Raw genomic sequence first — 18,335 nt, forward strand, 5'->3', positions numbered from 1 at the left:
ACAGATAGGATTGATTTGAATGACTTACAGGCTGTGGTCTAGCTAATCCAGCAACGGCTGCCTATAAAACAGAAGTTCCAAGAATCCACTCATTGTCCAACCCACAAGGCTGGGCATCTCAGCTGGTCTTCAGTGTCCCCCAGAATCCCAAAGAACCAGGCTCTGATGCCAGGGAAGGAATCGACTTGCTAGTGAGGTGAGAACAAGGAGGCCAAGAGCAAGTCTTCCTTCTTCCGTGTCCTTATCTAGGCTCCCAGCACAAGGCATGGCCCAGATTAGAGGACAGTCTTCCCACCTTGAAAGATCTGGATTGAAGGTGTGCCTTTCCACCTTAAAGATCCGTGTTAGAAGTGGGTCTTCCCTTCGGATTAAGCAGAAACCCTCACAGGTGTGCCATCTGTGTTTTGGGTTTTAACTCCAGGTATAGTCAGGTTGACAAACTCCAGGGAAAGGGCGCAGTCCTTGCAGTGAACAGGCCTAGAAACTTAAGCAGCGATGGATTCCAGCTGTGGGATTCCAGCTGTGGGGAGAATAGGGAATGACACCTGAAACTAGGCTGTCTCTCTTCCTAGAGAAGGAGACATGCACAATAACTCTCTGGGCACCTGGACTCAGGAAGATGCCCACACAAGCCCCTCCTCTCTCAGACTTAATGAGGACACAGACAGATAGGCCCTCTACCACAGTCTAGCTAACCAAGAACTGTGGTCTGGGACAATACTTCCCCTTTCTTCCATGGTCAACCCCAACCTGAACCACTTCCTCTCTGGGCGGAGCAACCCCAGATTCAAGGATACAGTCAGGCAATGTCACATGCACCTGAACCCATGGGCATTTGCTAATTGACTGTAACCCATCAGTTCATCTAGCTTTCAGAAGGCGCAGGGTTACTATACTGCTGCGGGTTCCACATTAGCTCTGAAGACTGCTTTATACCAGTCGTTGGTAATCAACATGAATTGAATACTGTACTCTGTATCGAACTGCCTTCGTTCAGAAGGAATCCCAGAAAGACAGGCAGCACGGCCCCAGCTCTGGGGAGCTTGTACCAGCTTCTACAGCAGCTCTAGCCTGGCTCTAACCTACCTCTAACTAGCCAAGGTAGCCCAGCATGTGAGAACCGGATTCTTACAGGAACTACACTGTTTGACCTCTTCCCTCTGTCCAGTTATCCATGTGCCTGATGGTTATCAAATATCCATGATATGCAAAATCTGCTCTGTGTTGTGGGAAATATCAAGAATATCAAACACAACTGCTTCTCTCTCAGAGCCTAAGAGATGAAACCCATACACAGAGTCACAGCCTGCTGTGTAGGGGAAAACTACTCTGTAATGATGGGTCCATAGATTGACACTTTTAAATTGTGAGTGGAAGATAGGCATTGACTGGTACCCAGACAGCTAGACCTGCCAAGAATGTGTGCTATCCATCGGAGGAATGTGCCTGGCTCTGTGGACAGAATAGAGCTTGTAGCTGTAATTTTAGGTCCTAGTGTAGTACATCTATGTCACTCTCCCATCTCATCCACTGGTGACTTCCTGTCACAATGAGTTCATCGCCATGCCTGCTGCCCTGATACAGATTCATTTTTCCTTGTTGTCTCTTAAAGCTGCTGCAAGCACTGCTTTTATAGAGCCATGAGGATACTCAGACAACGTCTTGGATCGGTTCTCTTTATTAGTAAGCCATGTGAATTCCCAAACACACATTTTTTTTTTCCTCCTCAGGTCTTTACCTGCATTGGCATTTGTGCCCTGTGAAATACTTTCACAGTCTTTCCAAGGAACGTTTCCCATTGTTTGTAGAGGTTAGCTCACAGTTGTGAACAGGAGTGGGAATGTGCAGGTGCCGACACCTCAGACTGACCTCAGCCTGCTGATACATTCCCTCCATGGAGAACTCACCAGTGTCCACTTCCTTCTGTGCCTGCACGGTTGAGCTGTGTCTCTTTAACTCTTTTTTTCTTTCTTTTAGGTTTGATTCCTTTGTACACTTGACCAGATGTTTTCATTATGTCCAGTAAGGGTTTAACCTAGAGACCCAGGAGTCTGTAACAGAGCCGTCAGCTACTGAGGGACAGTCCAGAGGAGAGCCTTGCTGGTCTCACTGTGTAGATCTTGGCTCAGTTGAACAGCTGAGCAGGCTGTCTCTTGATGCCTTTAGGGCCAGCCTCTTAATTGACCTTTGAACCTCATCTACCCTTCCTCCCACTACACTGTTATTAGTAAAGTTGCCACCCCTCAAAGCCAGGGTCCTCCTTTGTGTGGAATCTCAAGACACTCAAAGTCTATACCGGCCAAGGCTTCATGGCATTTAGGTTTAGCATTAGGACTCTGAGCTGGGGATCCCGGTTGAAATGGGATAATTTACCGTAGGATGTTCCCACTAAGGCCTCACTACCAACTGGGTAGTTGGTAGACTATTTAGTGTTAAGAGTTGACTTGCAGGTGTTAAGAGATGGCTCAGCAATTAAAAGTACGCACCGCTGTCTCTGAGGACGTGTTCAGTTTCCATCACGCATGTGACTGCAGCTCCAGAGGGGCGTCAGGACACCTCCAGTCTCACATGCGAGCACCCACACACATACAAACACATAATTTAAAAATAATGTTTAATTAGAGAGAACTGTTGGCTTGCTCTGCCAATAGTATCCAAGAGGTAGCTCCATGTAGCTTTTTATTAATCATTAAAAATAAATGGAAAGTGACGCTTTGTTCTAGGTATGGGTTTTGAGACCCTTTACTTAAGTCAAGATTTAAGGACACTGAGAGCCTGGGGGCTGTGATCTTTCCTGGTTAGCTCTGAACACTGTCTAGGACTCAGCTCCACAGAAGTCACCAAATCTGATGGGTGATGAGTATAAGTCAGTTTGCAGCCTGTTTCAGAATTGAATCCCTTAAGCCTATGCCTTCCTACACCATTGACCATCTCCTTTCACTCCATACTAATCCTGGTTCCCAATTATAAATATCTTCTTTTTAAACAAATTATTTTTTTAGCCAAGTGTGGTGGACTATAGTTCCAGCACTGGGAAGGCAGAGGCAGGCGGACCTCTGAATTCAAGGCAAGCCTGATCTACCAGACAAGTTCAAGGACAGCCAGCGTTTGTTTGTTTGTGTTTACTTTAATGTCTATGGATATAGCTCAGTAGTGAAACACTTGCCCAGCATGCACAAGGCCTGGGTTTAATCTCTACTTACAAAACATGCAAAAGAGGCATCTGTGTGTGCTGGACCCATGCAGGACAGACACAGAATTGAGGCCTAGTCTAAGAGAGAGATCAAAGAACAGTAGATGAGACTGAGATGACATGAGAGACATCAGTGAAAGTAGATTTACAAGCTCCCATAAGAAAGAAGATCTTAGCCCATCCCATAATCGGGTATAAATAGAATAGACTATGATGTGAAAAAAAAGTCCTCTGTGAGGAGCCCCAAACAGACATTCCCAGATGTCTGGGTAAAGGTGTGCTCAGGCCAAGCGGTCCTGAGGAACCCCATATCCTGCTCAGGTCAAGCCCAAGCAGGCTTGTATCCACCGTGGCTAGTATCCATTGTTAAGGGTCATCCTGATAGAAGGAGCGAGGTAAGTTTGCTCTTGGGGGACAGGAAAGTCTTGGCCCAAGTCTAGGCTCACAGACGTCAGTGACCTATCTGTTGGGATACTGCCTGTCATCTTTGTGCTGCAGACAGGTCTCCACAGTCTGCCCAGGTAGACTGAGCACTGGTTCAGGTCAGCAGCGTGAGGCTTAGCCTAGCTCCAGAGCTACTACGGGCACTGGCCGCTCCCTGCCTACAAAGGAAATGACCCTCCCCGCAGGAATACTTCTAGTCACTGTGTTAAGGAGAAGAATAATGGAAGACTGTTCTACCCTGGCAGAGGCCAGCACATTTGGAGCTATTCTGGAGGAAAGAGAGGGTATTACAGAAGTATGGTTCCAAGTGCCACAAGGGTTCTACCGCCACGGAGGGTGATGGTTGGGCTTTCAAGGTGGAAGTTATCACTTGACGGGGGGGGGGGGGGGTAATGGGGCCAGAACCATGTCAAGGAGGCTCTTGAGAGCGACAGTCCTTGATGGTGCTTATTGACTATGTTTCTTTTGTTAATGTAGTGACTCATTAAATTCTCAAACGGTTTCTTGTCAACCAGGATAAGAGAGCTTGTCCCTGTCGGAAATCCCAATGGTGGCAGAACTGAGGAGGGGCAGCTGAGGGGTGTGGAATGTGTGTATTTATCTGTATTCTTTTCCATAGGTTCCATTAAGTTTGTCTGGCTTAATTTAATGGGAGCTTCTGGGAGCTGCAGACTGTAAAGGGCGAGGGTAAGGTTCTTGTCACCTCTTCTCCAGGTTCCTCTCCTTCCAACGGGACCTCTTCCTCCCCCACCCCCTCGGCCTCTTCCCTCTCCAACCCGCGTGTGTGTTCTGCCGCCTTCCCTTCCTCCTCCTTTCTTCCGTTTGTGTTTTTCTTCCTCCTCTCTCAACCACCTTTCCTTCCAGGTCGTTTGAGTCAAGTTGAAGTAGGCTGAAGTAGGCAGCCGGTGGTACCCACTTCCGCTGCTGGGGGGGGGTCCCCCGTCTGTTAAATCAGTGCTAGGGGTTTTATTCTAACACTCTGGAACCTCTGTTTTCTTTTTCTTTTCTTTTCTTTTTTTTTTCTTTTTTCTTTTTTTTTCTCTTCTGTTTTTGTGTAGGTCTCTTTAGTCAGCCTTATAGCTAATGCCCTGGGCTACTCGGAACTAGGTGCCATAAAGTCCCTTAGGACCCTAAGAGCTTTGAGACCCTTAAGAGCCTTATCACGATTTGAAGGGATGAGGGTAAGACACTAAGAGTAGCTGATCCTTCTGCATGCCAATGGAAACTATTAAAGCATGCTAGAACTGATCACACGGTGGAAAGATCATTCAGACACGAGCTCTGTGATGCAGCTGCTGACTTGATCCTCCACGCTCACCCTTGCACCTGCCCCGTGTGCAGGGGAGTCGCACTAAGCCGCCTCATCACATTAATATCAGCCCCAACCCCAACAACGTGCTGCTGTAGAACATGTTAACACTGGCTCCCTCATCTGGCCTGGCTTACCTGTAGCACTCGGGGTGGCTTTCTGGGCTGTTGGGTTTATAGGGAGAATCACCAGGTGCAAAGAAGGGGAATTCTAACCCAGAGACCCACTGAAAAGCCTAGGCTGCAGGCAGGTGGAGTGCTGGGTAGAGGTAACAACCAGATGAGGCCTGTGGCCTCGGGACAGTCACCGAGAAGACAGCCAAGGAGGGACTTGAAGACACGGTGGCAGGCGTGGGACTGGGGGCGGAGCAGAATTTGGCGTGACCCCGGGAGAAGAGATGCTTTTCTTTGTATTCTGATTCCTCTCATTGCACCTTGTTGTTCTCAGCCCAGTCCCAGGAGGACTGGCAGCCTCTGTCTGATAGCAAAGCTTTCCCCCTCACCCCAACCCCTGTGCCCATGCTCTGTGGCCCCTGGCCTCACACCATTAGAACAGCGGACAGTGCTAGGTGACTGCGTATCAGCTAGTTCTGAAACCTCCTGAGACCCCCGTTCCTTCCTGCTTGGGTGATATACTACCCAAGTCCAGACGATACAAGGGGGTACCCCCCCCCATGTCGTGTTAGAAAGGCTTCCTCTTTTGATGCCTTTTCTCTCTTGGTTTTAATGATTGTGAGTGTGCACAGATATATGCGCACAAACTAAAATGTCTTCCAGAAAATCACCTGGGCAGCTGGTTTGGCGGTGATAGTTTCCCTGTGCTAATCAGAGAGGTCTGTTATTACTTAAGGGGCCCAAGAAAGCTCACTTTATTTTAGATGTTGAATACATGCAGGAGAGCAAAACAGAGGATGATTTTCAATGTGCAAATATCAGAACGTAGGCCTAAGAACGGAGTGACTGCAATGGTCCGTAGGGAGTAAGACTGACGGGCAGAACTGGAGACCAGGACAGTGCGGCTGTGCCCATTCCTCATCTGTGACCCTGGCCACTGTGACCCTATTCACAGCCAAGGACACGGAAAGGTGGGGCTTATGGAGACTTAGAAGTGTTATTATCTCAGTTTATTTAAACAATCAATGTTTCGATGAGCTTGTGTTTCCTCTAGCATGGTCACAGTTTGGCTTTCTAAACCCAAGCCTTCAACAGCCCTCTTGACGCCCTCTGCAAGAAGGGCAGTTCCCGGGCAATAAATTCATTCTGATTAAAAATGAATTCTAAGTCTTTCTCCCACAAGTAAGAGGGGTTTGAGCATTTTGCACGATGCGCACTCTTCCAACCAGGCTAAATTCAAAGAGAGAATATAGTACTCCAAGGTCAAAAGCTGAAATGGCCACAGTGTGAGTGGAAGCAGGGTTAAGATAAGATGTTCATCTCTGCTCCCCGCTGCTGCCTGCCCACATATTTCATAAGGGATGATAAGCCTTGGTAGTTTTAGAGCCAATAGTCCACCTTGGTAGCCGAACAACTCTGAACAGGATAGACAGACAGCTATAGACATTCCATCAAAGGCATTGATTATACCACTGGACCTGAACCTAGTCTCTAACAAGGAACCTGGACCTCCTAAAGAGATCACCACTGCCTCTAGACAGCTCCCAGTATGCCCAGCTGGAGCCATGAAGTCTCTTTCCATCTGGCTGCTCATTACTGTCATTCTATCACTGTGTCAAAAGCAGTTGACATGGCCCGGCTGGAGGCATTTGCTCAAAGGAAGGAGGATTTGAATAGTCCAGATGCAGGTGTCCTTTTGGTAGCCCCTCCCCCCTTTTCCACTTAACCCCTTTCCTCACCTTCCCTCACCTCTCATTTGCCATGTCCCCCAAAACTTGGACTTGCCAACTCTCAAGAAGATTAGAAACCCAAAGTCTAGAATAGATAAAAAGAGAGTTTCATTTTTGAAGTACCTACCTGGTTTTTTGCTCAAGGTAATATTGGCAAGAACAAGTGTGAGCCCACAGCTGCAAGTTAAATCAGTAGCGCTCAGTGGGGTCAGTGGGGTAGAAGTACCACTTCTGGTCGGTGCCAGTCAACCAGCAGAACTAACCAGCTGCTTGGGCAAGTGGAGAGGGCTTCGAGATCCATCCCTGCCCTGAAGCTCTCCAGCCCTTCTGTGGGAGAGAAGCTACTAACCTGGGCAAAGTGTACGGCCAGTTACCCAGCAGTGCCTGTGTTTATTCAAGCGTGATTTTCCACGGGGTGCGTGTTCTCATCCAGTAGCTTGGCTTCTACGTGCCAGCATTGGCAAGATACCACCTAAACCTCTCAGCTAGGAAACCTTGGTAAACCGGATAGCCTCCGCGCAGATGGGCTCAACTGTCATTGTGCTGCTCTGGTTCGAGGCTCAGCCTGCCCTTCAGGTGAAAGGGGGCGTCACCCTAAAGGGGGCGTCACTCTAAAGGAGGCGTCACTCTAAAGGGGGCGTCACCCTAAAGGGGGCGTCACCCTAAAGGGGGCGTCACTCTAAAGGGGGCGTCACTCTAAAGGGGGCGTCACCCTAGCCTGTTCTGGGTACTCACTTCAGTCTTCTCTCCTTCCTCAAACCAAAGACCAGAAATTGCAACCGTCCTGCCTGCTATTGGCAAGGGATGTCACTATGTCACTCTTTGCTTTTCTCTCCTCCATAGTAACCCTTAAGACCTTGCTGTGCCCTTGAGTATTTACTGCTATGAAACATGCATGCATCTCCGTTGTCAGTACACGGTTGTCACGAAAGCCATGTTCCCTCTGCCAGACGCTAAAAGCTTCTCACAGACTACAGAGTGTGCTGAGCAGGAATGGTCAGTGGGGGCGGGGGGGTGGTAAAGGTGAGAATCAGCATCCAGTACGTTTCTGACCAACTAAGTGATAGTCGTATCAGTCACTGAGTACAAACTGCCTTTGAAAAATGCAAACCCCTCACAGGTTTCTGGAACCCACCCTTGAGTTCTGCGTCTTAAGTCGTAGAAATCTAGCTTTTTACCAATAATAGATTCCATCATAATTAGGGCAAGATAAAATACCCAGAGAGCACAGGAAGAGAGCTGGGGTACTAAGTGGCCACTTGTGAGAACTCATTAGGCTTGTCTTGTCCCCCTGGGTTGCTGAGAGGGACGCAGTGACAGTCACTCTGGGCTGCACTTAACTCTACTTCAGTGCTTGTGGCTTGGTGGCCAGCATCCACAGCAGAGAAGTGAGGGGCAAGTTCCACCAACTCTGTCTGCTGTTTGGTTTGTAAAGCTAAGGTAAGGAGTTCTCCAGTAGCTGTGATTAATAAATAAAAAGGCACTGCAGAGGCTGGGATTATAGCTGGGAGGAAAAGCCCTTTTCACCCCCCACAGAGAGGGAAGATGCATATTTTACAGATACATTTTATTTTATAGGATTTTTTTTTATATTCTGTGAGCAGTGAGACTCACTTTAGCATCAGCCTTATAAAAATAAGGTTCAAAGAGATTACCTAGGGTTAGCTATTTCTCCCTTGCAGTAAGTATTTTGCATCCATATGTTACTTTAACATGTGGACACCTTGTAGGGTTAGACTGAACTTTACAAGACTTCATCAGCATCTTGGAAGTGAGAGGAGCATACACAGCAGGCGACAGGCTGACTTGCCAGGAAAATTCACAGATCCAGGCTTCCGTACCAGGCTCTGCTCACAGTCACACACTTGAGCTCTGCTGTGACATGTGCCACACCCGTGCACCCACACCCATGCAGGCAAACGTACCACACACATGCATGCACATGCCACATATGCACTCACCACACTCATGCACTCACACGCCACATGCATACATGCGCATGCACACACACACACACACACACACACACACACACACGAGCTTGTGAATCTGTAACCTGCTCTTCCTGTGTGAGAGGTGACTGTTCCGCTGTGGACCGTCCTCTTTTGCCTGTTTTTTGGTGCTTTCACCAAAGATGAACAACTGTAGAATGAGATAAAGTTTGAGACTGATTATCTAGCACCCTTGATAAATGTACAAAATAACCTGGATAATCTCCAGGCTGCAGAGATTCTGGGTGCCCTTGCTTGAAGGAGTAAACATTTACAGTAGTGACTATGTCTTGGTCTAAGAGTTAAGGAAGAACTGCCTCTCGGTCTACAGGCCTTCATATATGGATTGCATAATCAGAAAATGAACAGTCTGGGGCTGGTGAGGTGGCTCAGTGGGTAAGAGAACCTGACTGTTCTTCCAAAGGTCCAGAGTTCAAATCCCAGCAACCACATGGTGGCTCATAACCATCCTTAACAAGATCTGACGCCCTCTTCTGGAGTGTCTGAAGACAGCTACAGTGTACTTACACATAATAAATAAATCAAAAAAAAAAAGAAAAAAGAAAAAAAAGAAAACGAACAGTCTAAAGGAAGTCTGACTAGCTGTTTCCTGTATAGAACAGCACAGTGTCTTCTCAGCCATGTTGTCCAGTGAGGACAGTCTGAAGTAGAAACAGTGCTATCAGGCCAGCCTTTCCGGGCCTTGCCCGTTCTGCTCAAGACATTGTTTGACCCGGTGACCTCCAGTGTTGCTTTCTGAGCACTGGGCTCTAGTGAACAGAGAGGTGTTCCCTGGCGCCTCGAGTATAGTGCAGAACCCAAGAAGCATCTGTTCCTAAAGGCTGCTCAGTTTTAACTCTGTGGAGCGTGGAGTTGAGGGCCCGACTGAGCATAGCATGAGCCATCAGTGTATCGAACGCAGAACAGCAACGAGCCTTGAGGGAGACTCGTGTCTGCCCACATTTTAATCTTAAACTGTTTGGTAGAGGGAATATAGCTTTTTCTTTCTTCCTCGAGCCTGCAATACTCTGCATGCTCAGCTATTGCCTGAGAAGAGATAACTGCCTTGCATAATTGTAAGACGTTCTGTAGTGTGCTAATCCACAGGGCAGCGCTCTGATTCTGAACAACTGTGCCTTGTTTTCCAGAAGGGGAATGTCTGTTGAAAGGCCACTAGTGAGCTTGTGATTGCGCTCCGAACAGAGCATATTTTGTGAGTTGAAAAAAAGTGAAGTCTGGACTAAGAAATTGTTCTTCTGGTTGGTGCCTAGAAAAAAAAAGAAAAAGAGTCAACTTGGGCAGAGAAGTTTGTATTAACCAAAATGAACCACAACTTACTAAAACTCACTCAAATATAGTGTAGAGACATGGGCACTTGGGGTCCTGCTTGTGGACCTGTCCAGTTCCTCTCGTTGCAAAGATAGTACAGTGTGTCTGTGGCAGAACATGCCACAGAAGTGCCGTTCCCCTCCTGGAAGCAAACAGAATGTGCCTGTGGTGGGTTCCTGCGTGAGCACTCAGCCGCCTCCCTTCCAATGCAGGTGGTGGTGAACGCCTTGGTGGGCGCCATCCCCTCCATCATGAACGTGCTGCTGGTGTGTCTCATCTTCTGGCTGATTTTCAGCATCATGGGCGTTAACCTGTTTGCGGGGAAATACCACTACTGCTTCAACGAGACTTCAGAAATCCGGTTTGAAATTGAAGAGGTGAACAATAAAACTGACTGTGAGAAACTCATGGAGGGAAACAACACGGAGATCCGATGGAAGAACGTCAAGATCAACTTCGACAATGTTGGGGCAGGCTACCTGGCCCTTCTTCAAGTGGTGAGTGTTTCTGCCTCAGGCCTGGGGCAGGCAGGCTGCCAGCACAGGCCCCACCCTCCTCCTTCCAGATCAGGATCACTCTCGGGGTTCTCGAGAATGTTATGCTCCCCAAGTCAGCCTCAGGGCCATGCCTTTCCCCTAGCTTTCCTGGTGCCTCTTGGAAGAATCTTGGTGAGAGGCTCAGGTCTGTCAAGCAGCAGATAGAAGCGCTACGGCAGACCAAAGGGTGCTAGAGCGGTGGTTCTCAACCTGTGGGGTCTTGATCCTGAGTCACAGAGCAGATGTCCGCATCACAGTTCATAATAGTAGCAAGATTATAGTTAGGAAGTAGCAATGAAACAATCTGATGGTTAGGGGCCACCACAATGTGAGGAAGTGTAGTAAAATGTCTCAGCAGTAGGAAGGTGGAGAGCCCCTAGGCTAGAGAGGCCATCTTCTTTCCCTGGGGCAGAGTGTGCAGTTAACTGGAGAAAAGAGAAGTGGGGAAGGTGAGTGGGAAGGCCAGGGTGATGGAGTAGGAGGCAGAGGGACACTGTGCTGTTGTGTACTAAGAACAGGCCAGCGCTACCTCGCTGCCACCCCTGCAGGGAGCTCAGCCCCGGGCATGGGTCCCAGTGTGTCAGTTACTAAGCTACTTCTGCCAAAGCTTGTGCCACCATCCCTAACTTCCCAGTGTCCTCGCTGGTGTTGGGAACATTTGCTGCGTGACGAAGCATGCTGCATGGGGGGCTGGTAGGGCCTTGCCTCAGGCTGCCCTGGAGCTGAGGCATACCCAAGTGCTTCCCATAACCTGGGACAATCACTCAGCTTCTCCGATGACCCTTTGATTCTGCTGTTGAACGCAGATAATAATATCTTGCCTAGTTGTTAAGAGAATTTGTGATTTTTTTTAAAAAAAAAATCTCATCACAATGCCTAGCACGAAGTTAATTAAGGTAATTGTTATTCTGTGTTTTCGCTCCTGTTATTACTATGCCTACATTATTCATTATTTGTAAGGACTAAACTTAATGGCGCAGGGAAAGCTCCCAGCCCAAGCCAAACTTGGTAAGCTCTCCCTGCCAGCTGCAGCAGGAGGAAAGCTAATGGGATGGCTTTGCTCCATCCCATGACAACCCCTTTGCATTCTCTCTGTCAGTTTAAGACATTGGGGCTCCTTGGGCCTAGGCTAGAATGGAAGAGTAGGGCCCTTACCTGATATGGACGAGGCCCTGGGTTCAATTCCCAGCACCACAAAACAGCTGACTCATTAAAAGAAAAAAAAAATAGGTTGGGCTCATGACTTAAACCTGAGCAGCTCAAGAAAACAAGGGTGCATCCACCGGCCAGCCCAGCGAGTGTCCACTCTCTGAGCGTGCACGGGACAACCCCACGAGCGTCCACTGTCCATGTGTGCACAGGACTGTTTGGCAGCAGGCCATCCGGTCGATGAGTAAAGCAGCCCCCAGAGGTGGGGTGAGCTCAGCAAAGCTGAGAATGCTAAGCTGACTGTTTGTGCCAGCTCTAGCAGGCTGAAGGAGGGCCAAGAGGAGGCTGCTGAAGAAGTCAGTAAGCTAGTCCCAGGGCCACATGGGTGTGTCAGTAAGGGATGAGTTCCAAGCATGAGTTCCTTTGCATAGAGTGGCTCCTCGGTGGGGGTCCAAGCATTCACACAGGTGACCCACCTGCCCTCGATGTGGGCTCTGCTCTCAGACCTTGTCGTTGAGCATCAGTCAGTCAGTCAGTCACTGCCGACTGTTTCTTTGCCAGACTTCAGTGATATTTTCAGGGACTTCACTCAAAGCCTCTTTGGAATCTTTCTTGATAAAAGTAACTTATGTCTATGTAAGCTGAACCTGTCTAAAACCCCCTCCATCCCCATTCTGTATTCTCATTGAACCTAAGCCTGGCCTTTAGGACCCTGCCTTGACTCCCAACCACTCCCTAACAGGCACAGTCTAATGACTGACTCTGTTTCCCAGGCAACCTTCAAAGGCTGGATGGACATCATGTATGCAGCTGTAGATTCCCGAAAGGTAAGGATGTGCATAGTGAAATGTGGCCAGCTTAAATGATAGAAAGCAAGCTACATGCTACATCCCTCAGGAACCACGCAGGGCAGAAGAACGCGGGGCTGGAAGTGTCTGCTTAGCCTATTAATTATAGCTACTTTTCCTCCTTTCAGTAAATCCTCCCTCTGTCACTGCTTGGCCAGACCCAACTGGCTACTTGTCCCTGGTAGCACTGACTGCCCTCAGGTCACTGCTCCCACAGGTGACCGTCTGTGCCTTTGAAGGACAGGTAGACCATGGGAGGGAAGAGAGAACCCCAAGCTTGTCAGCCACACAAAGGGAGAGTAGGGCTGGTGGCTTCAGTGTGCTGGAGTCAGCCACCTGACAACCCTCTTTCCTGTCCTTCAACAGCCGGATGAGCAGCCCGATTATGAGGGCAACATCTACATGTACATCTACTTCGTCATCTTCATCATCTTCGGCTCCTTCTTCACCCTCAACCTGTTTATCGGTGTCATCATTGACAACTTCAATCAACAGAAGAAAAAGATAGGTTTCCTCCCCACGCTGCCAGTGGCAGAAGCCAACCCAGATGAAAGGCAATCTGGCCTTGTTTCTAGAGAGAGAATCTCTCTCTGAGTCTCTCTCTCTCTGTGTCTCTCTGTCTCTGTCTCTGTCTCTGTCTCTCTCTCTCTCTCTCTCTCTCTCTCTCTCTCTCTCTCTTGTTGCCACCCTATGGTAGCACTGGCCACACACCAGCCCCAGACAACCCCTTTTGTTTGAAGCTGGACTTTGCAGTATGTGGTTTACAACATTTCCCTGAAGTTTTGCTTTCTTGAGGCCACTCCTGATGGAACTTTCTGCCAGATGGAGAGACAGAGAAAAGAGGCAGATAGTACCATGGGGAGACGCAGACCTGGCACCTGTAGCATGGTGGGAATGGAGAGGTCACCCTCATAGGACTCACTTCCTTGCTGGTAATGGCTCTTCTAAAGCTCACCGGAAGACTTAGACTTAATTCTAAGCTGCCTTTTTATACCACAAGTTTCAAATTTTGAATTTCATAAAAAGTAAATTTGCTGTTTGCTGCTTGGGAGAGCCACAGGGCATGGTGCACACAGGGTACACCTTTGACACCAGCACTCAGGAGGCAGAGGAGGGTGGTTCTCACTCCATAGTTCTAGGCCACCCGGGATTACACAGTGAGACCCTGTCTGGTGTGACTGTCCTCTCGTCCCTTGCTCTCGCTCCACTTCCTACCCCGAAAGCCTGTAGCCAGATAACCCTTTCTCACGACTTGGCCTGGGAGATTCCAGACACCCCCGCTGAAACTGGCAGCTGTCTCTGACTGGGGTAACTGCCCCCCCCGTGTTCCTCACCACCAAATGACCTCTGGAGGGAAAGTAGAGTCTTTCCTAGTCTCCGCGGTGCTCAGTCGCACCTCCAGAGCCGGTTGTAATTGTCCTCTCTCTGCATTCTCTCTCTACTTTGGAGGTCAGGACATCTTCATGACAGAGGAACAGAAGAAGTACTACAACGCCATGAAGAAGCTAGGCTCCAAGAAGCCACAGAAGCCCATCCCCCGACCCTTGGTAGGTACACTGGGCAAGCTAACGGATGGCACACTGTACATCTGTTTGGAAAGAACACTCGAGGGAGGGCTGCTACAAAGGAAGAGGTGACTGGCTGCCTGGTGCTGCCCGCTGGTCCTCTCCTAGATGCCCAGTCCAAAAGCTCAGAAAGAGTTTGGCAGCCAGGATTAGGAGTCAGGTGGGTTTGCATCAGTGCCTGGCCTGTGCTGGGAGCCCTCCTGTGAGACAGCACACTGCCAGAGAGGAGTGAAGAAAAGTGATCCCTCCTCTGCCTGTTCAAGGCAGGATTCAGTAGCCAGGCATGGTGGTACCAAGGCAGGACTGTCACCAGGTTAGAAGCCAGCCTGAGCTACATAGTAACATCACCTTTCAAGCAAGAAGAGCACTAAGGTTTGGTCAATATTCTCACAGCTGTTGTGCCCTAAAACATGGTGACAGTCAGGGCATGGCAGGAGGGTGCTTGCATCCCATAATCAGGAAGCAGAGGGGAGGTACTGAGAGCTGGTCCCCCCTCCTTATTCCCTCTGGACGCCCACCCCACCCCACCCCACCCCCACCTGGCCTAGCGGGACAGTGCTTAGTAATCTTCTGGGTGCTCTTCACTCTAGTCAACCATCACACTGGGACCTTCAGAGAGTGCACTGTTCCTGTCCAGGCTTTTCACCTTGTGCTAGAAATGAAAAGCAAGCAGAAAGCCTGTCTCCCAAGCTCCATGCACACCTGCATTTGAAAGCCACCCTAAACTGTCATGGGCCGCCAGTCGGTTGTGGCACACTACTTTAATCCCAGCATTCTGGAGGCAGACCAAGGGAGTTCCAGGACAACCAGGGCTACACAGAGAAACCCTATCTCAAAAAAACAAACAAAACCACCACCATGGAGCCCGCTGAGCTAAGAACACGCACTGCTCCTGCGGAGGACCTGGGTGTGGTCCCCAGCACCTGGGTGGGTCACCAGCTCACAAACATCTGTAGCTCCAGCTACAGGGGATCCAGTGTCACACTCTTGCCTCCAGGCACCTCATGTGCAATACCTTATGCATATATTAAATGTAAATAAATCTTTGGGGATGGGGAAGGTTCAAGACAGGGCTTCTCTGTGTAGACCTGGCTGTCCTAGGACTCACTCTGTAGACAAAGCTGGCCCTGAACTCAGAGATCCACCTGCCTCCGCCTCCCAAGTGGTGGGATTAAATACATGTGCCACCACTGCCTGGCCATAAATCTTTAAAACATGTTATATATAAATACTACAAATGCTTGCGTACATACACACACATAGATGCCAGTAATCCCAGCACACAGGAGGCTGAGGGAGAAGGACGGCTGTGAGTTCCAGGCCAGTGTGGACCACACAGTGGAGTGGCAGGCCAGCCTGACTACAGAGGGAGACCCTGCCTCAAACTGACAGACTATGTTTGGAGGCTGGGGAGAGAAGACAAGGATGACCATCCACCTTCTGACTAGAGAACAGTGGGAAGGATGGAGGCTGGGTGAGGTTGTCAGGGGGTGCATAGCGAATCCAGTGTGAGTGCAGAGCCACAGACCAGTTCCCCCAGTCTCTGGAGTAAAGTAGCCACTGGGGTCGGGGCAACATTGGGACGAGGAGAAATACCCCAGGCGTGGTGATGTCAGCTCTGGTCAGCAGAACAGGACTTGAGGACACTGGGCCAGCTATCCTGAAGTGGGTTGTGCGGGTGCTCCAGACAGATGCCGGCAGATACTGTAGCCGAGAAGGGGACAAGGAGAGTGCCTGGAGCAGGGCAGAGCGGCCCATGGGTCTGAAGGCTTCTGTCTGAACGTGCTTCTGTCTTTCCTCGGCAGAACAAAATCCAAGGGATTGTCTTTGATTTCGTCACGCAACAAGCCTTTGACATCGTGATCATGATGCTCATCTGCCTTAATATGGTGACCATGATGGTGGAGACGGACACGCAGAGCAAGCAGATGGAGAACATTCTTTACTGGATTAATCTGGTCTTCGTCATCTTCTTCACCTGCGAGTGTGTGCTCAAAATGTTTGCCTTGAGACACTACTATTTCACCATCGGCTGGAACATCTTTGACTTTGTGGTGGTCATCCTCTCCATTGTGGGTGAGTGGGCGGGGCCGCAGGAAGGGGGATGAGTGGGCGGGGCCAGAGGAAGGGGGATGAGTGGGCGGGGCCAGAGGAAGGGGGATGAGTGGGCGGGGCCAGAGGAAGGGGGATGAGTGGGCGGGGCCAGAGGAAGATCTTCAGCTGCGAGGACCAGACTTCTGAGAGCAATGACTAGATCTCAGGGTGGGCTAGTGCCTCTTGTCCCTCCTCTGTGTGCACCTCAGCCTCCTAGGCAGGCTGCATGGCTCGCCTGTTCCTACTGAGTGCTCCCGGCACTCTTGGTGCAAATGCCGCAGCTCCGAGGCAAGAGGTCAAATCTGACGTGCTTTCAAGGGATTTAAAGTCTACCAGGAAAAGTAGGAGAAACTTGTTCTTCCAATGTGGCAATAGCCTGAGAGATGGCTCAGATGGTAAAATGCTTTGCTGAGGGTCTCAGTCAGGGTTACTACTGCTGTGATGAAATAACATGACCAGAAGCAACTTGGGGAGGAAAGGGTTTTTTCATTCATGGTTCATCAAAGGCAATGAGGACAGGAACGCAAGCAGGGCAGGGACTTGGAAGCAGGAGCTGATACAGAGGCCATGGAGGGATGCTGCTCACTGGCTTGCTCATCGTGGTTGGCTCAGCTTGCTTTCTTACAGAACCCAGGACTACCAGCACAGGGACGGTCCCTCTCACAAAGGGCCCGGCCCACCTCCATTCACTAATTAAGAAAATGCCCTGCAGGCTTGTCTACAGCCCATTCCTATGGAGACATACCCTCAGTTGAGGCTCCCTCTTTTCCAGCTTGTGTCAAGTTGACATAAGCTGGCCAGAACACTGTACAAGCCGAGAACCTGAGTTTGATCCCCAGAACCCACATTCTGGGCATGGTGCACACACTTAGAATCCCTCACGAGGGAGGCAGAGACAATGACAAGCTCTTGGGCTCACCGGCTAACCAATGTAGCCTAATGTAGGCCAGTGAGAGACCCTATCTCAAAAGAAGCCAAGATGGAGCCGGGCAGTGGAGGTGCACGCCTTTAATCCCAGCACTCAGGAGGCAGAGGCAGGTGGATTTTTGAGTTTGAGACCAGCCTGGTCTACAAAGTGAGTTCCAGGACAGCCAGGACTATACAGAGAAACCCTGTCTTGAAAAACCAAAAAAAAAAAAAAAAAAAAAAATGACACCCAAGGTTGACCTCTGACCTTGACATGTAAGTACATACACACATGCACGTGCACACACACACACACACACACACACACACACACACATGCACTGAGGGAAAGTGTCTCACTGGGGCCTTACAGTGGCACCAGAATGGAGTTGTCTTATTATCTTCACTGCGTGGGTTGCTTACCTGGGAGGTAAAAGAAGCAGAGCTCAGGCTAGCCCCAAACAGAGCTCAGGCTAGCCCCAAAGTTCCTATTTTCTTCAACCTAAAAACCCAGCAGGTTGGGCTTCTGGCAGGTCAGGAGAGAAGTGTGAGCCTATTGGCTATCCTTGGGGCACGCCATCGCCTCCTAGAACGGTATCCCAAGCACTGTGTACGTGCCTTGGCTCCAGGTAGGTATGACTGGCTTCTGATGCCACAAAAGACTGCTTAAAAAACAACCATCCCCCATCCCCAGGGAGCTAGTCCAGAGCACAGCTGGCCGCACCCTGGTTTCTGAGGTTGGTGATGATGAACACAAGGCAGACGACCCCCCCCTTTGCCTATATCACCCTGTAAGGACAAAGTATGTTGGCACGTGGGAAACTGAGTCTTGGGCATTTTCCCAAGAATCCCTAAGCTAGAGTGTCTGAGGTGAGTGTGCACAAGGACTTGGCTTTTGAGTGTCACTGCCTATACTCACTGCCTATATGTATAGGTGCCTATACTCACCTTCTGAAGTCCAACTCTGCTTCCCATACTGCCCACTTCATTCTTCCTTCCTTCCTTCCTTCCTTCCTTCCTTCCTTCCTTCTTTCCTTCCTTCCTTCCTTCCTTCTCTCCTTCCTTCTTGCTTTCTTGCTTTTTTTTTTTTTTTTTAGACTTATGTCAGGGCACAATGCTACACACACT

The 18,335-nt window shown here is 49.5% G+C and overlaps 1 protein-coding gene across 5 annotated transcripts in view; it reads left to right on the plus strand.

Annotated features, from left to right (window-relative positions):
• The window catches only part of Scn8a (sodium voltage-gated channel alpha subunit 8), a 175,902-nt gene that overhangs the window by 150,309 nt on the left and 7,258 nt on the right, over positions 1–18,335 (plus strand). For 3 of the 5 annotated variants that reach the window (XM_029531137.1, XM_021216734.1, XM_029531136.1), the window contains 6 exons: positions 4,696–4,818; positions 10,322–10,606; positions 12,568–12,621; positions 13,009–13,146; positions 14,085–14,189; positions 16,013–16,283. In XM_029531137.1, coding sequence (XP_029386997.1) covers positions 4,696–4,818; positions 10,322–10,606; positions 12,568–12,621; positions 13,009–13,146; positions 14,085–14,189; positions 16,013–16,283 — 976 coding nt within the window. The remainder of the gene's footprint in view (positions 1–4,695; positions 4,819–10,321; positions 10,607–12,567; positions 12,622–13,008; positions 13,147–14,084; positions 14,190–16,012; positions 16,284–18,335) is intronic. The other 2 variants (XM_029531139.1, XM_029531138.1) reach the window with 1 other exon arrangement.

This window comes from Mus pahari, chromosome 17 (genome assembly GCF_900095145.1).
Source record: "Mus pahari chromosome 17, PAHARI_EIJ_v1.1, whole genome shotgun sequence".
In the NCBI taxonomy this organism is placed as follows: Eukaryota; Metazoa; Chordata; class Mammalia; order Rodentia; family Muridae; genus Mus; species Mus pahari.